General features: G+C 41.1%; 1 protein-coding gene across 1 annotated transcript in view; it reads left to right on the top strand.

Annotated features, from left to right (window-relative positions):
- EDRF1 (erythroid differentiation regulatory factor 1) overlaps window positions 1-22,111 on the top strand; it is a 1,512,804-nt gene that overhangs the window by 729,583 nt on the left and 761,110 nt on the right. The window contains exon 13 of the mRNA XM_044055563.1: window positions 1,128-1,319. Coding sequence (XP_043911498.1) covers window positions 1,128-1,319 — 192 coding nt within the window. The remainder of the gene's footprint in view (window positions 1-1,127; window positions 1,320-22,111) is intronic.

Here is a 22,111-nt window from a genome sequence, read left to right as displayed (position 1 = left end):
CATTAGGAGTCTACAAGTTATTTATTGGAATACAAAAGCATTATACTTAAGTGATTACTGTCTGAAGAGGCTAGGTGTAGGATCTAGATCATTCTGTACCAAAGTCATACTTTTCTGCTACTGATGAGATTTGCCCGGTCATGTAAATCACAAGCTGGCATGCTGTGGTTGACCTTTATCGACTGTTTGCTATTGGTTTGTGATGAATGGCTGTATTGATTGGATGACTGTAGTCATAATCTGTGTAATGTATTTATTTTTTTCTCAAAATAAGTATAAAAGATTGAGATAATTTTCTCATTGAAGGATGAGAATAGAAGTTTCGCTTCACCTTTTGCTTTATCAAAATTTTTAAAGTGTAGTGTATATCTCATTTTCTGTTTTTCTTTTTTAATGTATGTGCGGCGTTTGTTAATGTGTTTTATAGGGGGTTTCAGTCACCAGCTACTGGGTTGATACTGCATTTATTTTGATATATAGTTGTCTTTCTGTGCTTGGATATAAGATATGAGATCAATTTTCATTCATCAGTTGCCCACTTAATGTAATGCTGGTTATGGGGAAGCTGGTGCATATAACAGCACCTAGTGTATGCAAGGCATAGAAACTCCTCCTCCTTAACGGGACACAAACGTATTACAGAGTATGTGCACTTTTACTGCATACACACCTATATGCCTTTTGGTTGAATGTTACTTCACCTATGGCACATATCTGAAATGTGAGAGGAAGCTAGAGCACCAGAAAAAAATCCCACATGGACCCAGGTAGGACATGAAGTCACTTAACAGAAAGCACTCCATCTGAGTTCTGAATTGAGGAATGTAGTACCAAAACAAACTTGCTAATTTCTTTAGTTCTAAAACAATACTTCAGAAAATTATAACTAACCCTTAGATTCAGTTCTTGCTTTCATTTGCAGTTTTAATCAGTAACCCTCTTTGAAAAGTTTAAGAATGGAAATGCAGCTCATGTACTACATCTCCGTGTCTGTCAAATTTAATCAGTGGATTAGAACTTCAGCTTTTTGAATATTGCATTATTGGGTAAAATAAAATGTCTTTTTTGATTGTATTACGTTGCAAATTGCATAATTTTGAGGAGGTTTTAAATTTATTTTTTTTTAGTGGGATTCCTTCAGGAAGACTCTGTATTTCCAAATCGATCTGGAATGGTTCCAGGTACCTGGCAGTACAAAATGAAATTACAGTTGATCCTCAAGGCATCAAAGGCTTATTATGTGTTAGCAGATGCAGCCACTGGTCTTCAGAAGTATGGAAGAGCGTTAAGATACATTAAATTAGCTTTACAGTGTCATGGTAAGCCAATGATTTTTTTTGGGGGGGAGGGGGATATAAATGTTTAAAGTCAATAATGATTGACCTAACAAATTCTACACATTCTGTAGTCTTTACTTTGATTTCTTTATTTTTTATGTTTTGCTATGCCTTCACCATTTATTTTTGAACTTTTTCTCTGGTTTATTGCCTCAGTCTGGAGTCCATTTATGCAACCTCTACATTTCTAAAGTTCAAAAGATCAACAGTAGATACTTCATGCCTAGCTGTAATTTTTAATTTAGCTTCATGACAGTGTATGGAGCGCTTGCAGTGACATAGATGACTGGGACTGGATTAGGAGCAGTAGCACTGGAGGAGCCAGGAAAAGAGGGGATAAGTGAAGGTTTGTGATCCCTGGCCTCTCCAGGGAGCATAGTTTGTTTGCATTCAGAGGTACACGTAGCAGTGCAATCCTCTTGGTGGAGGCTGGAGAGACTGCCACTTGTGCTGTAGGAAGGAGGGGCATGGTTGCTTGGAGGCAAAGCCCGTTGCAGAAATGAAGGATAAACCTCCATTGTCAGCCTAGTGCTCGTTCCCACCCTGGCACCTCACTGAATGCATGCATAGTAGGGTCAGAGAGAAAAAAACTGGAACTGCCCCTGATGGCATCCTGGATCATCTCTTGCCTGGCAGAGAAAAAAATGGGTTGATTGTCCAATAGAGGGTCTGATGGTCAGCAGGGACAAAAATCTTGAAAAAAAAACTTTAATATAACTTGTTAATTTTAGGCCCTTTAGGGTGTTATTGTTGAGAAGGCTTCATAACACATTGAGTAATGTTTTGGTATCTTTCTAGCTACTAGTTTTTCTTGTAATGTTTAATTCCCTGCCTACTTGGGACACTTTTCAAATGCCCACGTGTTTCTTGTGCATGTAATAAGACTTGTGATGACTAAAACAGTTCTATAATTGGGAAAGCTTTTTCACTATTGTATATGTGTTGCTTGATATACCGTGACATTAGATTGAGAAGTTGTATGATGTCCCCCCAAGACACTGCTTTACCTACTGCAGACCCACTCTGTTGATCGTTAAGCAGAGAAATGTCATGCACTACAAAATACTTCATAGAGCTAGTCCTGCTTTGCTTATTCTCCAGCCATCCAGAACTTCAGCAGCTGTACTGTTAGCTATATACTGTTAGCAGTGTTGTACACAAGCTTACTTGGTTGTGCTCTGGTTTCTTCCTTGAGTTACTTGAGCTGTATTTTTTTGAGTTGTTGTTAGTCACCTTTTTACCTGCTACCTGCTGTAGCGGTGTGTAAAGGCATCCTCATTCTTTATAAGTAGCAGATAATTTGTGATCATTATTTATATGGTTTAATAGTTACTTCACTTTCTTTCAGTTGGATTGCATTGCTAGAGTTAATGTGTAAATAATGGAGGCTCAGTGGGCCTTGCTGTATTGCAAAGTGAATATCTTAGTGTGTGTGTACATTTCCATGATTATTTTAGTGTTTGTGCATTTCTACAAATTCAGTCACCTCAAATGCATATATGTAGAGCTTATATGTACTTGAGATAATGTGATTCTTGTTGAAAATGTATAAGCTGTTCTGTTTTTGGCTCATACATTTTGCAGAAGTATAGAAGACTCATGCCACAAGTCCAACCTTTTTAGCAGTAGTATTTGAGAGAGTAGTTTTTGAATAGTACTGTCCCAATTTAATACAGTCAAAGCAAAAAATAAATTACTTCCTTAGAGGAAGTACTGCACTTCTCATGAGTTGTCCAGATTTAACATTAAGGTCATCCTTACAGGGTTTTTAATTTCGTTCATCGTTTTTCCCAGGTGTCAGTTTTCAGAATTCTGGAAGATGCAACATTCATGATGTCGTATATCAGATACACAAGTGTACTAATCCTGTTAACTTACCATATCTTTTTTATTGCATACAGTGTTCTGCTCATGATCTTAATTATCTGCATTGAAGTTGTTGTGTTTGCATACATTTTATGCAAAATTTCATTGTGGTCACTGACTAACCAGGGAAGTCCCTCACTGACATTGCATTTATGGTATCATATAGGGGCACAGTGGAAGATACTGCTGTGAGGTAAGAGATTAAAACCTGCCACTTAAACACATCATAGAGAGAAGCTTTTGGTCTAATTTGACAGATAAAATATGTCAGCCATTAAGAGCTCTTTCCTGGGAACTGGCAGGAGGGGTCCACTCAGCCAGTGGCATAAATGAGAGAGTTTCCACAAAGATGGGCACACAAGGGTAGGTCATTGTTTTGCCCACTCCTAAATCTCTGAAGGTGCTAGGCTTGTCCATTACTAATTTGGACTCTGGCTTGGGTCTGTTCTTCATTTAAACAGAAGTTAAGGAGATGAGTAGGCACACCTCTGGCTCCCAACTTGAATGATATGCCTTGGGATTCTTGTGCCACTCGGTCCTTAGTTGATTGGCTAGAGCCTGGTGCCAACTAGCCTAATCCAATTAAAGTGGCCCTTTGACTTCTCCAGTCATAGAACTTCATGCTAAGGACTTACTTTAGGAAATTTCCCCAATCCTAGCTGTTTTCCTGGTTGGAGGATCTTTTGGGTCATCCTGCTCCAGAGCTTGATTTCAGGATTTAGACATTAAGCAAATGTTTGAAATTTAGTGAGATGCTATGCATGCAGCCTCAGTGCACATTGACTGGGTCCATTTTGCCCCATAGAAAACGGACATCCTTTAAAAGCCACCAGCTAAATGAGTGCACCCCTTACTGAGCAGCCTTGAGCTGTCAATCCTCTATTTCTTCAGTCCAGATGATGCCCTAAAAAACTGCAAAGTTTTGCCATCTGGCAAGGATTCCAAAGATTTGCACAGGTATGGTAAAAGGGTTTACTTTTCTGTCAGTTTCGCTTAGGGCTGTCTCCTTTCCACCTTCAACATTTTCAGCCTCATCTTGTAAACAAAACTGTGGAAAAAAACTTTATGGTATTTCTGAGGCAGGACTTAAGCAAAGCCTTGTTGTGACCCTTTCATTAGATTCCAAGGTAAGCTTTCATCTAGCTCAGCATAACTTTGATTGTAAAGTTGCTGTAGCTAGGGCTGGAGACTCAGGCTTGTGTTTGGGCAGGATGGTGTTTTTGAAGTTGTACTGCTTTTCGCAGGAACTCTGCATCAGCATCCTGGATGACTTTATAAGGGGGTGGGGGAAGTTTCCGCTGAACTAGTTCTTTCCAGACAGTACTAAGTCATTGAGCTTCTTTACAGGAAATATGCCTTCCTGACTTTGGAAGGCATTTATGATATCCATTTTTACTTTGTTTTCCTCTGCTAAGCCTAACCACCTCCACCAAAATGAGAAGAAGGCATTAAAGCATCACTGTCTTGTCCTTTCCTGTACTAAATCGCCCAAAGGCACATCTGTGCAGACAGTACCACCATAGTCCTGACTCCAGTCTGGGACTTCCCGTAGACATGATTGAGTTCACCCCAAGTAAGAGATGGTCCATCACAAAGGACCTATAGGTTTTAGATGTAGCCAATCTTGCCACATCCTGGAGCTTACCTGTCCTTTCCCTTAAATACTTTGCTGCTGAACCTGTCTGTCTCATAGTTCTGAAGACAAGCCCAGACTCTACTGTTGAAAGCCCTGCAGATGTTACCATGCTTTCAGAAATGGCTTAGGGTTTTTAATCACACTACCTCCTGATTCAGAAAGGAACAAACTCTTTCTGTTCCTTTCCTAGCCTCAGAAACTTCAGTCTGCATATCTTGTACGTTGGCATCCCAGTGGTATTCCTGTAGGGAGCTGTCTTGTAGTTTCTCTTGCACACCAGTTGAATGAGGTCACTTGGCCAGTTGGATTCCTTTTTCCATATCCGCATTTGAAGAGCACACAGGATATTCCTCTAGCTCTTTTCTGAGTGTGCATTAGTTACATTACATAGTAGTGCCACTGCAACTTCAGTACCCAGTCTTTTGTAAGGTGTTATTCATGGTGGTTGAAGCTATGCATGAGATTACTGCCATACTTGATGACTAGCTCCTGGTGACCCCATTCAGGGACTCCGAATACTTTTTTTTGCAGCTGGTGCTTTCAGTTACTGTAAATTGGTAGACTTATTCCTCCCCAGAGGATACCCTTTGTAGGTGAGGAGCTGGACACTCTTCAGTGCTGGTCATTCTCCATGGCTTTGCCGATCTTGTAGCCCAGGCAGGCATGACCCTAGCCCTGAGTAGCATTCTGCCATCGCCCAGAATGATACCGCAGTACAACAACAAAATGATTGACTTCAACAATTGGCTAAGCTTCTGGTGTCATTCTAAGGGGATCCAGTATCTGTCTGCTTGGGATGACATGGTCGACAGACCACGATGCTTTGTCACAGATGGCCTGCACCTGTCGCCCCTGGGATTTCGGATACTGGCTAAGGCTCTTGCTGCCCCTATAGTGCCTTTTTAGGCAGGGTTCAAATAAATTCACCACCATAACAGGAGCATGCAAGCAAAAACTGTGGGTAATGCTACTCAATGCTATTAGTCTAAATCTCAAAATGCACTCGAGGCACTCCTTAAAATGGAGAACATAGATATCTGTGCAGTGACTGAGACCTGGTTCAAGGCTCCAGAGATCACCCCTGCACTACCAGGCTATAACTCATACCACACTTTTAAGCCATGTAACCTGATCCGAAACACCAAAGGCGGAGGTGTGTCCATATTCATTAAGGATATCCACACCTCCAGGTTAGTTGCTCAGCATAACGCATCCGAGGTTATCCAAGTGCAATTAACTCTGGGCAAAACTGCAATCCAAATTGTAGCTTGCTTACAGATCACCCACCATGCCTCAGGATTCCTACTCTTCTTTTCTTGATGTACTAGAAAATATTAGGGTTCAACCAAGCACCCTAATAATGGGCGACTTCAACTACCCCACCATTAACTGGGAAAACTACTCGTGTACCAAATCCTTAGCTCAATGCTTTCTGGAATTCATAAACTCCAATGCCTTAGATCAGCTTATCCACACCCCCACCCGGGGCAACAGTATCCTAGACTTAGTCATTACCAACATGAGTGACTGGTGTTCCATACCTGAAGTCAACTCCTCGTTGGTCCAATCCGTCCATAAGCTTATCACCCTTGATATCCACACCCCCCCACCCCCATTAAGAAAACCACAGTAAACAATTTCTCCAAAGCCAACGTCATGCTTCTTAAGACAGAAGTGGTGAACTTCGACACCCATGCAGTTGGACAATACAGTTACATCTGCTGAATCCTACACAAATTCACTCTGTAAGCACTTACACAAGTGCATGGATCATGCTATCCCAAACAGAACCAAGATGCTATCCTCCAAAAAAAGCAAGCCAATCTGGTGGTCCCCTGCCATAAACAAACTGTACAACAGAAGGAAGAAGTTGTTGCAAAAGAGAGTAAAATCCCATGAGTGGAGGAGCCCCCTGGTCAGCCTGTGTAAGAAGCTGAGATCCCTTATAAGATCCTCCAAATCTAGCTACAAAAACAAAATCACCACTAAATCCAAGGACAACCACAAAGCATTCTATAGCTATGTCAAGAATCTAGATGGCAACACCCAGATCTGCTCTGAGTTATAGCACAAAGGCATGAAGATTACAGAACCAACTGATATTGCCAACATCCTGGCAGATCGGTTCAGTGCTAACTTTACCCCCCTCTCACCCCCTAAAGGGCCCATATCTATACAGGAAGAATGCAGAGTCCCTGTAATCACAACTACGCAGGTAAAAGCTGCACTCTCTAAATCCAAAAACACAGCATCCATGGGACCGGACAACATCCCAGGCTGCGTTTTACACAAACTTCAGAACAAACTGGCTCCCCACTTAAGCACCATGTTCAATAATAGGTTTGCATCAGGCTTTGTGCCCACTGAATGGCGCACAGCGACAGTTATCCCACTCCACAAAGGGGGAGCCACCACTGATCCTGGGAACTATCGACCTATTAGCCTGACGAGCTTGGTCTGCAAGGCCATGGAACGTATCGTCATGGAACTCATAGACAAAGACATTGGTAACATCCAAACTCTGGATCCCACCCATTTCGGGTTTGTGAAAGGCAGATCATGACTCCTGAACCTGATCGACTTCTTTGAGGCAGTCACCAAAGCCGTGGATGAGGGTAAGATGGTTCACACAGCCTATCTTGACCTTGCCAAGGCTTTCGACACCATCCCCCATTCTGGAATTATAGCTAAACTCACTAAACTAGGTATAAATCCCTACGTCACAAGATGGGTTGCCAACTGGCTCACTGACAGAACCCACACTGTAAAAGTTGCAGACTCCAAATCTGACCTCAAAGCAGTGACAAGTGGAGTACCACAGGGTTCCATCCTGGGACCTCTCCTGTTTGGTATCTACTGCTCTGAAGTACAGGCTAACACATAAGGCCTCTGGCTAATGAAGTTCGCAGATGACTGCAAACTAGGAGCCATAGTCAAGTCCCCAAATGATGTGGACATCCTACAGATGGGCCTCACTGAGACAGATGCCTGGTGTCAGAGCCATGGCCTCAAGCTCAATGCCAAAAAGTGCATTGTCATCCCCTTTGGTAAAAACGATGTACCCATGAACCACCACATAGGCAGCAATCTACTTAACACCGAATGCGTGATAGAGACCTTGGGACCCAGGTGGACAGTAGTCTAGTCTCTCCTTTGATAGTCACATCGCCACAGTAGTCAGGAAGTCCTTCTACGTGGCACACCTCATCATAATAGGGTTCTCATCCAGAAAAAAAAAGGTCATTGTTCCCCTCTACTCATCACTCATAAGACCCATTATAGAGTACAACGCCCCTTTTGGAATGTACCTCACAAGACATCTGCAGCAGCTGGAAAGGCCACAGAAGTACCTCACAAAGAAGATTACTGGCCTCAAACAAATGCCCTACACTGACCGCCTCAAAAAACTCCAGCTTTACTCCGTATCATATCGCCTACTCCGAGGTAATCTCTGCCTAACATATAAAGCTATGTCAAACCCAGAGCTGTTGGACATGCTACACCTAAAGAAATCCCAATCCCTCCAAGTTACACGCTCTAGGGACCTAAACCTTGTCAGCACAATAAACAGGACACGCTGGAGGGATAGATTCCTGTCCCAGAGACTTCCTATACTCTGGAACAAGCTACCCATCTATGTCAAGCAAAGTTCTTCATTAGCACTCTTCAAGAAAAATCTTGATGAGTGTATGGGAAATAAGAAATACACCCCAGAGATCACTTCTGTCTCTCTGCTGGTCAGTAGCACAGGAAAATAACTTTCTTGGGTGGCGTAAGCTATGGAACCTTGCTGGCTAGGCTTGCATACATCCTTGGGCCGATAGCCTAGTACCTACCTGTGAACCTATGGTAGTCTTTCTTGGCCTTTGTGCTGTATCATCCTGATGGGTCAGTTCAACTCAAGAACAATTTTCCTATATTTGTTGTACTATAGCAGATAATACTGTTATGTGAGCATGCTCACAGTAATCATAGATGTACCAGTAAGAGTACTGCTACAGTATATCCTCCTCCTCCCAAAGTAGTAATTTTCAGGTACCCTTTTACTTTAGGGTGTGATTCCTTTCATGTGTCTTGGGGCACCCAGAGGTTAGGAAATGAGATTCACAAAAAAATGAAAGAAAGAAGAAATAAAGATGACGTGGGCTTCTTTTACCTTTTTGTTGTATGTTTGTTGACATCTTTGTTATGGCATTGACCAACCATTATAGAGCCCTCAAAAGCTGTGGAAGCTTGGCTGGATGATTGGACATCTGTCTGGTGGCAAAATCTCATGTTGTGCAGCAGACATATTATTTGCATGTCCACAGTTATGGTGAAGAGTTGAGTATGCTCACATTTATATTTTCAAAAATTTTTTTTTACTTTTTTGAAACAGCTTCTTTAATAAAATGCAGTGCAAGTCTGATTTCCTCCATATTAGTCATCCCGCTTCTGTTGTATTCCTGTAAAGCTTATTGGCTCTTGAGTTGTTAGTAGTTTAATTTACTTTAGAACACTGTCCCACTCCTGTTTTATTCAGGAAGCACTAGTTTTGCTCACAAACATGGTCACTATGGCTTCCTATTGTGAGGCACCACCAACATAATGAAGCTTCAAGTATCCTCCTATTCATATCTTACAACCAACTAGTTGCATACTCCATTACTTCTAGCTTTAACGTGTTTCCTAGTTTACATTTAACATTTCAATTTAGTAAAATTAGTCTAATAGTGTCCTGCAAAGTAACTAAACTAATACACTGCACACAGGGTGGGTTTTGGCATAATGGTTAAGTTCTTCACCTCATGGACACAAGGGACAGGGTTTGATTATGATGTTAGGTTATTGGCTAGGCTGAAAATGGCCCTTAAGGGCAGTTAGTCTGGTATTCACATATGAATCTATAAAATTATAAATTCATTAGCCCTTTGGCAAAGATAAAACTAGTTTTTGACGAGCAGTACACTTTTTTTTTTTTAAAAAGAAGGACTCTTTACATATGGATGCACTTCATGTGCTTTTAAACACTTTAGATGATGGCTGTCTCAAATGGTGTAAGAACTGCCTAATGACCATAGAAAATGCACTAATTATTAACAAGGGCATTAAATATCTATTAAATTTGTGTAAGTATCTTCAGAACCTTGAAGAAAAACATATGTTCAGCATGTATTGGTAGTCCCTCTGAGAGCCTCGACCAATTATTATCTGTGAAAGAGGTAATGGGTCAAAACATTTCTGATGGAGCCTTTAGTAATGAATGATGAGCATTGCCTTCACAGATGTGTTCATTATTTCTGTACCATTTGAAGTGTAATTATTTCAACAATTCAGACTTAAAGCACAAAGCTTGGGATCTAGGTTGCACTAGCGCACACAATTTTACTTTTTTTTAAGAAAAAATAACTAAAATATGCTTCATTCATCCAACATAGTGTTGTTTGAAGGAGTACACTCAATAAAATGAAGCTTATTTTGAGGGTTTAACCCAAGGGTAAAACAATTAAACGTGCCATATTGAGTTTGTAGTCTACAAGGGTATTTAGGTTTGATGGCCTTCTCTTTATCTGTCGCTATAGTAACTCCCAGCAGCTTTTCATTGTGTTTGCAGTACTTTGTCACAGTGGAAAAGGCCACCAAATTTTCTACCACATAGTCCATAGCTGAACTATCATCTCTTGTTAAGATGAACACTACAGCTCCTGAGAGTAATCCTTTCATTAAAAGGGTGTTTATTTGTACCTGTGTTAAGATATTCCCTTTTGTCGCCATGTACACATATTACTTCACTTTTTTTTTACTAGTTGTTTTATACTTACAAAGATATTATGACCTAAATAATATAATCAAGCTCAGTGAGTCTAAAAGCCCTTGCCTCTCTTTCATTTAATGCGTTTATAAGCAGCAGAGTGAAAAAAAGCATATTCTAAACTAGTAGGTGTACGTTCAGTGGTATTGCACATTGCATAGGTAATGATAGCCAACAAGCTGTAGCTAAAACCTGAGTTTTATCATTACAGTATTGCTCTTTGTAACTGTACAGTATGTTGCTGTATACCCCTAAAACTTTTAAAACACACTCAGATGGTAACATTTTGTCATTTGTAGACAAAAAAATGCATGCTTATGTGAAGGCTTCTCATTATTCCTTGGTGTATGCACATCTGACTAAGGGTTTGTAATTTCAGTTAACAACAGATGTTCTGTAAAGAAACCAGCTGTTCAGGAGACTAAGGGTCCTGTGTGGAATATCCAGTTTAAGTTGCTTGGTAGTGACCTTTTAAACTTGTCACTGGCCAAGATTTCTAGAATTATACTTACTTTACATGGTGTTCTAGTTAGTTTCAAAGAATGCGTTAATTCAGACATTTGTGTCCTTAGATGTCTGTCCATGTTTAACTGCCTAGTTGTGAAATTTAAGGGACTGTGGTTTAGGTGATGCCCCACCTATAGACTACTCACTCACTCACTCACTCACTCACTCACTCACTCACTCACTCACTCACTCACTCACGTCATTTTCTTGTTGTTTGCATAAAAATCCTCAAGGTATGTACATGCTTTCAGTGAGTCCCCAGCTGGATGAGACAGCAATATCCTGGCCCACTTGGCTTGGGTACAGTCCCCCCCCTCCCACACACACACACACATCCACTCTCTCTCTTGGAAGTCAGTAAATAAGCTTCTTTGTCTTTTTATAAAAGAGTACAACTAGCTACAACAGCAGTAAAATCAATTCCTTTATTACCAATGGACCAAAGCAAAGAAAAAGGTAGGCGCTTTCACACTAGTCTTAAGGTGCTTCATCCTGAAATTCAAAAACATGTCCACTACCAGCAGCTCAAATTTGTTTATATATGCATTTCTGGGGTCACATTTTGTAATGTTATATAGATGCTTCCTAATACAATGTCTGAGTTTACAATTTGTCTTGCCAGCATAATTTTTTTATATACATATTTTTGCAAATAGCTAAATAAACAAGACTGGCACTTCACAATCTGCATTAAATCAAATTTGTAGATCCGACTCGTAGATGGATGTACAAATGTCAACTCACTTTTTGTGTGGCCACACATGCTGCAAGTTCTACAGGTCTCTGTTGCCTTCCCAAGATACATAAGGCTCTAGTTCGTCCACCTACGAGGCCAATAGTTTTGGTTGTACTCTTCCTCTCTCTCTTTTTTTTTTTTTTTTTTTTAATATTTGGATTTCTGTATTAAACCAGCTTTTACTCAGTGTGTTCTGCTGTTATTTTTTATTCTTTGTCTTTTGTTCTTAGTATCCTCAGAGATGCATCTAGAATCCCCAGTAAGACAGACAATTGATTCACTATGGTGAATATCTGTTGTGGTTGGCTGTGCAGATGTTGTCCAGTGGCTGTACATCTTTCCTGAAGAGCAGTAGTCAAGCTTGCTAAGATTTCATTTTTTTTTTCATTTTGCACATAGCTGCAGGTACAGTTTAGTACACAGAAGTATTTGGCTTCACATTAAAAGTTCATCAACAGAAGCAAGACAGTTGCACTTTCTTCATATCAGACCTTCTCACTACTATGAGAAATCATTTTGTAGAACAAAATTCCTGTATGTACACAATGGTTCTTAACATGTATCTAAGCAGCCTTTCTCCTCCCCCCCCCCCCGAGGATCTTCAGAGGAAGTCTCTGCAAGGGGCACAATGGTTTTTAATAGTTCTTTGGAATGCCAACTTCTTTTCAGAAGTTCACTATTAACATTTCATATACTTGGGCAGAGCTTTGTGCTCCATTCAGGAGTGGAGAGAACCAGCACAGACCAAGCACGTAGCTCATTTATAGGGAAACCGTATACTTCTGCTCACTACCACCATCAGTGGATCATTCCTCAAGCAATTAGCTCAACATTTCAGACTTTAATTATGAGGCTTGGGATTTAGGTTGTATCAGCACACAGTTTTATTTTCTTTGTAACAAAAATGATTTAAAATGCACTTCGTTTAGCCAACATAAAGTGCAGTTTAAAGAACAACACAGAAGAAATAAAACAAAAGCTTAGCTTAGCTGATTAACCCAAGGATAAAACAGTTTATCTGATGATGTCAATCTTCATCTTTTCTTGACTTCTGGGTTATGGTTTCAGTCCTCGGAACCAGTCTGGCCGTTATATAACTCTCATCAGCAAGATAACTCTCGAGCTAATAGTCTACCCACAGTGCAAGATGCATCAACTGACTCCTCTCTCTCGTAGCTAAGTAAAAAAAATATTTTTTTAATTATAATTTGTCTGATTAGTTTTTTTTCTAGCTTATAGTTCTGTAGATTTTTCATACTTTAGTCTACCCTTTCCTTTTTACTGTTGGTAATGCTGACTACCATCGTTGGTACTCCCACCCCCCTTACCATTTGGTAATCTTTCTACCGTTGCTGGTAGTGTTTTCTGTTGTGGTGTGAGTGTTTTTTTTTTTTGCTTCTTTCTCCTTTCCTTTTCTGCCTCTCTTAATGTATTTTACGGTGATGGCAGATGAATCTAGAGTTACTACAACTGGTTTAAGGAATGTAAAGAGTGTGGCAGGAAAATGCCAAACTCTAATGGACATGAATGCTGCGTGTACTGTTTGGGTGTGTTCCATTTGAATATTGAGTGCTCTATCTGACAGGGTTTCCGTAATAAAGTCCTGGTAGAGCATAGAAACAAGCTCATCCTCAAAGGGCTTCTTAAAGCCCCTTTTGAAGAAGCCTTGTCCAAGGCCGACAAGTTTCCTCCAGCCTCTGCTACTAAAACTTCTCGTTCAATGCCAACATCTCCTTTGGCAACGACACAAAAGAAGCATAAGAACTCTTCTGCTGGTTCCTCTTCAGAACCGAAATCTAAGGTTCCGAAACTTTCGGAATGGAATGACTCTTCAGTATCGACCACAACTTCCACACAGGCTACGATATCAAGTACTGCTAGTTTGGCTATGGTTCCGACAACGGCACCGATTTCCACTGCTGCCATGATGGCTCCAATATCTATTACAGTCCCGCAGACAGTGCCGAAGACAGATGTTACAATTCAGCCCAGGGCTACTTTTCCTACATCTGTTGACCCTTTTTTGGGGCAACTCCCCAGTCCCTTTTTAGAGAGACCTGAGTCCCCTATCTGGCTTGTCCATTCCATCCACCAGGAGTCTTTCAGAAGTTGATATAGGTGAGGTTGGTGGATCGGATTCTGACAGCTAGGGGTCTTCCCCCATCTTCTCAGCCCCCTCTCCCTCCTGGTGCAGGGGATTTCTCTCCTATAACCCCTTCTTATACTCCTCCTCTGACCTCTTCATAGGCTTTAGAGCAGTCGACTCCAACCATGCAGATTCCAATGACTTTGGTACCTACAACCTTTTTGTCTTTGGTACTGGGTACGGCTCTGACTCCTTTAATGCCTTTGGGGACCGGGTCTTCTCCATCGGGACTGAGGAGTTCAAGTTAACTGTTTTTTTTTTCCTTTGGAGCTGACCTTACCTTTTCAGGCTGCACTGATAGAGGGACCCGTCCATGGTTCCAACTTTTCAGGAGGGTCTCTCTGGGTTGGGTGTGACCTGGTTCCGAGTTTGTCTGTCTCTGTCCCGGGCTCCCATTCCTCCTCAGGGGTCCTGCCTTTTAAGCTATGGAAATAGCTTTGGCCACTGCTTCATCTCAGGTGGCTCCTGTGTTACTGGAGTCTCACCCCTTGACCCCTGATTTACTGGAGTTACTACCAACCTCCACCCCCAGACAGTGAGATCCAAGGTCGCAAGAGTTACATACCAAAGGTCTACCCTCTTCCGAATCCTCTTCAGATGTTCCCACTGAAGAGCCTCCTTGGAAGAAATTGTGTAAGAGGAAACACCTTGAGTCTCCTGAAGAATCCATCATGGCGGACATGGATTTCGATGAGGGGGAGGGTTCCCCCACTCACCCCTGAAAGACATCTCCTTTGAAGACATTCTAAAACAGAAGGGAGATTGGAAGCCCAAAGACCCTTCTTTTGAGGAATCTGTGTACTTGTAGGCCTTTGGAGCTCACCCATCTACCTCCTGGGTGACCCCACCAGCTGATGGTCTAATTAAATTGATCGCTCAGCAGAGCTGGAAAGCTCCTGACTATCCCCTGGAGTCCTGATAAAATTCTTTCCACTTCTGAAGATCATCCACACTGGGCAAAAGCTTTAGTAGTTGATGCCATGGTGGTAGAGTGGATTCTACCAAAAAAGAACTGGTGGAGGAAAGTTCTACTGTACATCCCCCTAACCTAGAGTCCCTGGCGATAGGTTTGGGAAGCTGGTCTGCGCATCATCGACCTTCTCCATCAGGTCGTTGAATTTCTTGGCACACTTTACCAGGCTTCAGAGGAATCTGGTCAAGGAGTTGTCAGATACCCTGGCAGGAGCAGTAGCTGAGGGAGTCCAGGAAAATGTTGCCTCCCAGTTGGCTACCCTGGAATTGATCTCAAACTCTTCCATGAGGGTCATTGCACATGCAGCTGAAGGGGCGACCAGGTCAGCAGGTTTAGGTGTTGCAATTTGATAACATGTTTGTATGTGCCTTTGTGTGTTTACGGAACCATTCAAGTCTTCATCAATGCTCCCTTTGAGAGATCCTCATTGTTTTGCCCCAAAGTTAAGAAGTCTCTGTCCAGGTGTGAGAAAGTTGGAAAGACTCTGTCTGCTGTGGGTGTATGTTTTTTCTGCTCCTCAACAATCCTACTTCATGAATCAAAGGAGTGGCTAAATGTGGTTCAAGAATTCCCAGAAGCCTTTCCAAGATGCACGTGGCACAGACTCCCCTCGGGGCAGAGGGGGGGTGTTACAGTGGAAGATGCTGTTCCAGAGGCAGGGGTGGTCTGCGGATCCAGGGTTCCAGTGAGTCTTTCTCTGGCCAACCCTACCAGCGCTCCTGAAAAGAGGCCCAATTGCCTCTGTAGGCTTTTGGAAAGATTCTTCTTGCACCCAACAGCCTTGCAAAGCATAACTACCTATGCCTGGGTGCGAAGGATTATTTCCAGAGGTTATTTTATCCCCTTCACCCTTTATCCAAGGACCCATACAAAACTCCCTGACATTCCACCCAGTCAGAGAGACCAAGCAGCATTACAAATACAAAAGCTGCCAGAAAAAAGGAGTCATCCAAGAAGTCCCACCAGACCAATTAGGATCTAGATTTTACTCCAGTTTCTTTTTAGTTCCAAAGAAGACAAGGGACTGGAGAACAATTTTGGATCTTGGCATTCTAAACAAATTCTAAACAAATTTGTCCAACACTCAAAATTTGGGATGGTCATGGTTCAGTTAATACTTCCCTTTATAGAGGAAAATGATTGGATGTGCTCTATTGACTTTCAAGACACGTATTACCACATAAAAATGGACAAATTGTCAAGAAAGTTTCCCCTCTTCCAGCTAGGAGCCAGCCACTACCAATTCAGGGTGCTTACCTTTGGTCTCTGCACAGCCCCCAGGGTGTTCACCAAATGTATGGCAGCAGTAACAGTACACTTGAGGCTGCACAGATTCCTAGTGTTTCTATACCTAGACGACTGGCTTCTCACTTCTTCCACCAGGCATCTACTTCTTCAAACAAGGGATTTCATTTTGAAACCATCTCAACAGTTGGGCATCATGGTCAGTCTTGTGAAGTGTCAGCTGATCCCTTCTCAGGATATTGAGTTTTATCAGAGCTTGTCTCAATACTCTTGTGTGGCCTCCCTACCCCCACCACCCTCTTCTTCACTCAAGTAAGATACTGGCACAACTAGCTCTTCAAGCACTGGGCTCCATGGCAGAAGTGATCACTTTAGTCCCACTAGCAAGATTTCACATGAAACTCCTTCAGTGTCTTCTTGCAAACCTATGGTCAATTCTACCCATCCTATGAATCGCCCAGTTTTTGTAACCAGCCAATGCAAAGACAACCTATCCTGGTGGATGCAGTCCAAAGAGATTCTTCTAGGCCGTCCTTTTGTCCCTTCTCAGCCCAAGACCATAGTGACCACAGATGCTTCCCAGATGGAGTCGAGGGGGCATTATCTGAGGAAGACGGTCCAAGGCAGTTGGTCCCCTTTAGAGGCTAATCTGCGTGTCAATTTTCTGGAGTTGAGGGTGATGCTTCTAGCTTGCAAGCATTTCATTCTGCCTTACCTCAAGGGGCAACAGCTGTACAATCAGACAATATGTCCGTATTCTTGTACATCAAAAAAATGTGGGATCCAAGTCCTACCCGTTGTGTTGAAAAGTCCTTTGAGTGTGGCAATGGGCCATAACTTCAAACCACTTTCTGATAGCAAGGCACATCCCGGGAAGTTCAAACGTGATAGTAGACAAACTGAGCAGATGTATTATCATGCCTCACGAGTGGTCTCTAAATCCCAGAGTGGCAAAGATCTTTCTTCACTGGGGCCAGCCTTGCTGCGACCTGTTTGCTTCACCCCCGAACAAAAATTGGAGAAGCTATTTTGCTCTAATTCCCCCTCAGGGGAAGTCCCTGAGGAATGGTGGTGGTCTCGATTAGCCTCCAGGCCTTCTTTATGCCAAATGATATCCAAACATTTGCTGAAGTATACCAGCTTTCCCAATCCATGTAGTCACCAAGACAAAAAATTCAGACCCATTATAAGCAAAAAAAATTATTCACTTGTTCTGTTAACTCGTAACTATTTAATAAAACTGTGCCACAGCTCAACTGATGTGCTTTGGTACACAGAAGCAAAGCTGTGCGATCTGGTCCTATCTTTCTGTGTAATATATGAAACCGTCTTGATTTCAATGGCTGGGGCTTAATGAAGCTGTCCGTTTTTATGGCTGTATCGGTATAGCTTTAAGTTCTTGTGATTTTGCAACAAGACCTTTACATCGTAAAATGCAGTGGTTCACTTGCATGATGGAATTTTTCATTTCATCTTGGACAGAAATCTCCTCACTTTGCCAGTAATAGAAGTTGTACCATCTCTGCCAACACTAACACAACATCTTTCTATTGCAGAAGTTCTTCCTCAAAGATGGTTCCAGTCAGTTTAAAAATTTCTTCACCTTTGTGTGGCCAGGAATTGTTGTACAAAACTATTTTTTTATATTGCTGTTGCCATCAGTATATTTTGTGTATGTTTGAACTTGGGCATTCCTTTTGATATCAATTGACTCCTTCATTTGCATACAAAAATGCTTTTACCATTTTTTTTCTCAAAGCTGTAATAAAGTATTAGATGACATGTCTGCAAAGTGCTGGGTGATTGTGCTGTCAGATAGTTGACCCTTTTGCAGCATTTTGACAGCAGCTTTGCTTATAATTCTGATTGGTTCTTGACAGCATTGTGTAATTAGACATTCAGCTAATATCCTTCCTTTCACGTGTTGCAGTATTTCTAACCTCTGGGATTCCCTGCCTTAGGTAGCCCAATGTTTGGCCAGTATACAAAAGCCTACTGCTCGCATAGCATAGGGCATAAAGATGACATCTGGACGTACCGTCCTCAGACCTTCTTTGCCACCATTCCAAACTCATCTGTTGATCATCGAGCTAAATGTCTATGTCCTTGTAGCCCATCTGAACGCATCTCTCGATCATCTTTTTTTTTCATCCTCTGTTCTCCTCAGGACCTCTCAAAGTATTTACAGACAATACCACAGTAATGTAGCATATAAACTAACAGGGGGAACAAGCTCTTATCTTAATTTCCGGTTGGCATTCCTGTTATGGGATCTTGCTGTCCAGTATCAAGTGAATCTTCAAGCTGATTTCATTCCCTCAAGTCAAAACATTGTGGCAGACACTCTGAGCAGGTCTTTAACTTAATCCCAGGAATGCATGCTTCACGGGGATGTGTTTCTGGTCATTGTCCACCAGTGGGGTACTCCTCAAGTAGATTTGTTTGTCTACCCTCTAAACACAACTTTTATTTTATGCCAGAGTCCCAGGTCCTCTGGTGCGGAAGGTGGACACCCTCTCTTCTTGGAAGGAAATGTTTTTTTATGCATTCCTTCCCCTTCCTATCATTCCAAAAGTACTGTTCAAAATTCAACAGGATGCTCACAAAATCTTGTTGGTGATTCCCTTTTGGCCGAGACAGCATTGGTTCCCTCTTCTGCATTTAGCCAAGGGGATTCATCTCAAGTTACCTCACAGGATGGACCTACTCACACAGGACATGGGATCTCTCATCCATTAGTAGAACTCACCAGTAAGCCAAAAATACAGCAAACCTTGAATCCTGGTGTCTAAAAAGTACTTTAATGAACAAAAATCAAACCAAACAGGAGACAATTCACGATAATTACACACTATGTATATATATCTATATTTATTATTTATATTCATATACATATATATATATATATATATATATATATATATGTATTTACATTAATATATTTTATTGTATTTACACCTCTATTTAGATTTAGATCTATATTCATAGATTTATATATATATTTATATTTAGTATTTATATGAATATATATTTCTTTTATCAACACACTACATTTCAGGTACATTTTTGGATGATTAATAATTCAAATATGCATACATAATTTTTGGTGTTTTAAACAACATTATATTTACACCAACATAAGGTTTTAATATTACACACAAACTAACACAAGGTTTTATTTATGTAGCACACATCCGTATATATTTTTTTTCTGTATTTTATATATTTTTTTTGTATTTAATATCTTCCTGCACCTTTAAGTTTTTAAGCACTGGTCATTCAATGAGGATTACGATTATTGATTGTTTTTTTAATTGTTATTGTAACTAGTATTTAAGGGATGATTAGCAACAGTATCTTGTACTCTGATGATGCCCCAAGTCAGTGGGTGAAAGCGCTTAGTATCTGTGGACTGTATCGTGAATTGTCTCCTGTTTGGTTTGATTTTTGTTCATTAAAGTACATTTTAGACACCAGGATTCAAGGTTTGCTGTATTTTTGGATCTCTCATCCATTCCCACCTGTCCACTCTTCAACTGAACTGTGGGTGATAGATTTTGATTCCAAATAGACACCTTTTTTCTGAGGATGTGCTTAGGGTCCAGCAGGAAGCCAGTAAACCCATTTCTAGGAAATCCTACTTATCCAAATGGAAGTTTTTTCTTTAGTATATTTCTCGTAACCTGGATCCCCTTACTGTGGATTTTCCTTTGGTTCTTTCTTATTTGTGTGAATTGCTCCATGTTGGTTTGGCCTATTCTTCTGTTAAGACCCACTTATGAGATATCTCTGCTTGTCTGACTTTATCTTCTAGATTCTTAATGGTGTATTTCATATTAAGCCTAACAGGAAGCCTGTTCCTTCTCATGGGGATCTTAATTTTGCTTTGGAGAAGTTGACCCATGCTCCTTTTCAACCTGCTGCTTTAGCTTCCTTGCAACATTGCTCTTGGAAGACTGTTCTTTTGGTAGCCTTTACTTTTGCCAGACAGGTGTCTGAGCTTCAAGCCCTTATGGCCTGTCCTCCTTTTTTGGTGTTTCATAAGGACAAGGTGTCCTTGCGTACTAATCCTTATTTTATGCCCAAGGTGGTTAGTGGGTTGTGACTTAATCAGTCTGTTCATTTGCCTATTTTTCCCCTCTCTGCAGTCTGCCAGTGAGAGAGGGTGCTGCACACTTTGAATGTGCATAGAAAACTCAGATTATATTTGGATAAGGCTAAGTCTATTAGAAAATTTAATCAGTTGTTTGTTTCTTTTCATCCTAGGTCTGCAAGTTTAGCTATACCCAAGCAAACTATTTCTTCTTGGATCTCAAAGGCTGTTTTTTTTTATTATACTTTTCATGGTAAGAACCTTCTTTCTGTAAAGGCTCATACTAACAGAGCTGTGGCTTCTTCTGGTGCTTTTTACAAGGCGTTCGATGCTAACTCTGTTCTTGAAGCAGCTTACCTAGACTTTTGTGCATTCTTTTGTCAAGCACTGCAAGTTGGATGGGATATCCAGAGCTAGAGCCGACTTTGCTAGGGCTATCTTTCATGTCTTTCTAGAGGGCTCTGCTGGTCCTTCCTTTTCCCAAGTTTCTTTTTGAGCTTTGGGACTCTCCAAGAGGTTAAGAATACTGCAACACGTGCATGGAAGGACATAGTACAGTTGTACAAATCTTACCATAACAGTAGATGTCCTTTCCTTCACTTTTGCAGTATTCACACTCTCTCTCCTCTCCCTGGTCCATTTCCCTCCTAGATGTACTGGTTATCTCTTGGTTTTCTTTGGACTGGCGTCACTACTGGGGTTATCAGTTCTGAGGATGGTACTTTCAGACATCATCTTTATGCCCTTTACTATGCAAAGAGTATACATGTGACATATGGTGTACCTTAAAGCAACAATAGGTTTTTGTATACTGTCCAGACATCGGGCTACCCGAGGCAGGTAATCGCAGAGGTTACAAATACTGCAACAGTGAAGGAAAAGACATTTACTGTTATGGTTAGATTTTACACAACTGTACTTTGTGACTGTTTGAACTTAACTACATAGCTGGCTTCTCATTTTTTTAATTTCAGAAACTGTTACAGCTCCCACCATAAACTGTGCTTACTCTATCTTTTGGTTTTGCAAATGCAAACAAAAAAAGTTTACCTTTATTGGACAGCAATGGATGTTTACTGTTGAGATATATTTTTAATTTACTAGGCACTGTGGCCTGATTTTATAGTGTCTTACCCACACGTGAGACATAATGCTAATGGGATGTAGAATTACCCGTCCAAGAGACTCCATCTGCAGATAACTGTCTGTATACTGCGTATATAAAGACTCAGCTTTCCTTGTTTCAAGTTCTTTTTCACATGCATCCAAGGCCGAGGTGATTGAAGATGTCAATTCACCAAATACTACAGAAAACATCTTGGTTAGTAACACATAATGGCAACCGCCCAAACAAAAAAGCTCTGTCTTTAACTTCTCCACAGTTGTGTAGGATTTTCAAATCTTAAAGGTTTGTTTATGTAGTTTTTGATGCAAATCATTACTGTACTTTTATCAGCCGTCCACCCACCATGAACAAAAAACAACTAATGTGAACTTCTTAATTATTACTCAAATTAGGCTCTTGTGTTTCCAGCAAACACTAACCAAAAATTTCACAAGCTCTCATACTTAAAAATCCCATGCTCCTGTATTGCTCTTACCACCAAGTACATGTCACGTGTCCCTCCTCATTACTGCCGCTGCTTTTGCTGTAATATAATTAGAATGCTGCTTTAATACGATTAGAATGTTGCCTTAAGATCCATTTTGTATCTATCGTGGGGCAGTTGTTGTTGTGTCTTTCGGCTTTTTCTGGTTAGGGGTTGCCACTGCGGAACTCC

Source organism: Protopterus annectens, chromosome 14.part0 (genome assembly GCF_019279795.1).
Source record: "Protopterus annectens isolate FY-2018-M chromosome 14.part0, PAN1.0, whole genome shotgun sequence".
Taxonomy (NCBI): Eukaryota; Metazoa; Chordata; order Ceratodontiformes; family Protopteridae; genus Protopterus; species Protopterus annectens.
Note: the sequence above shows the minus strand (reverse complement) of the source record. Positions and strands in the feature narration are given on the sequence as shown.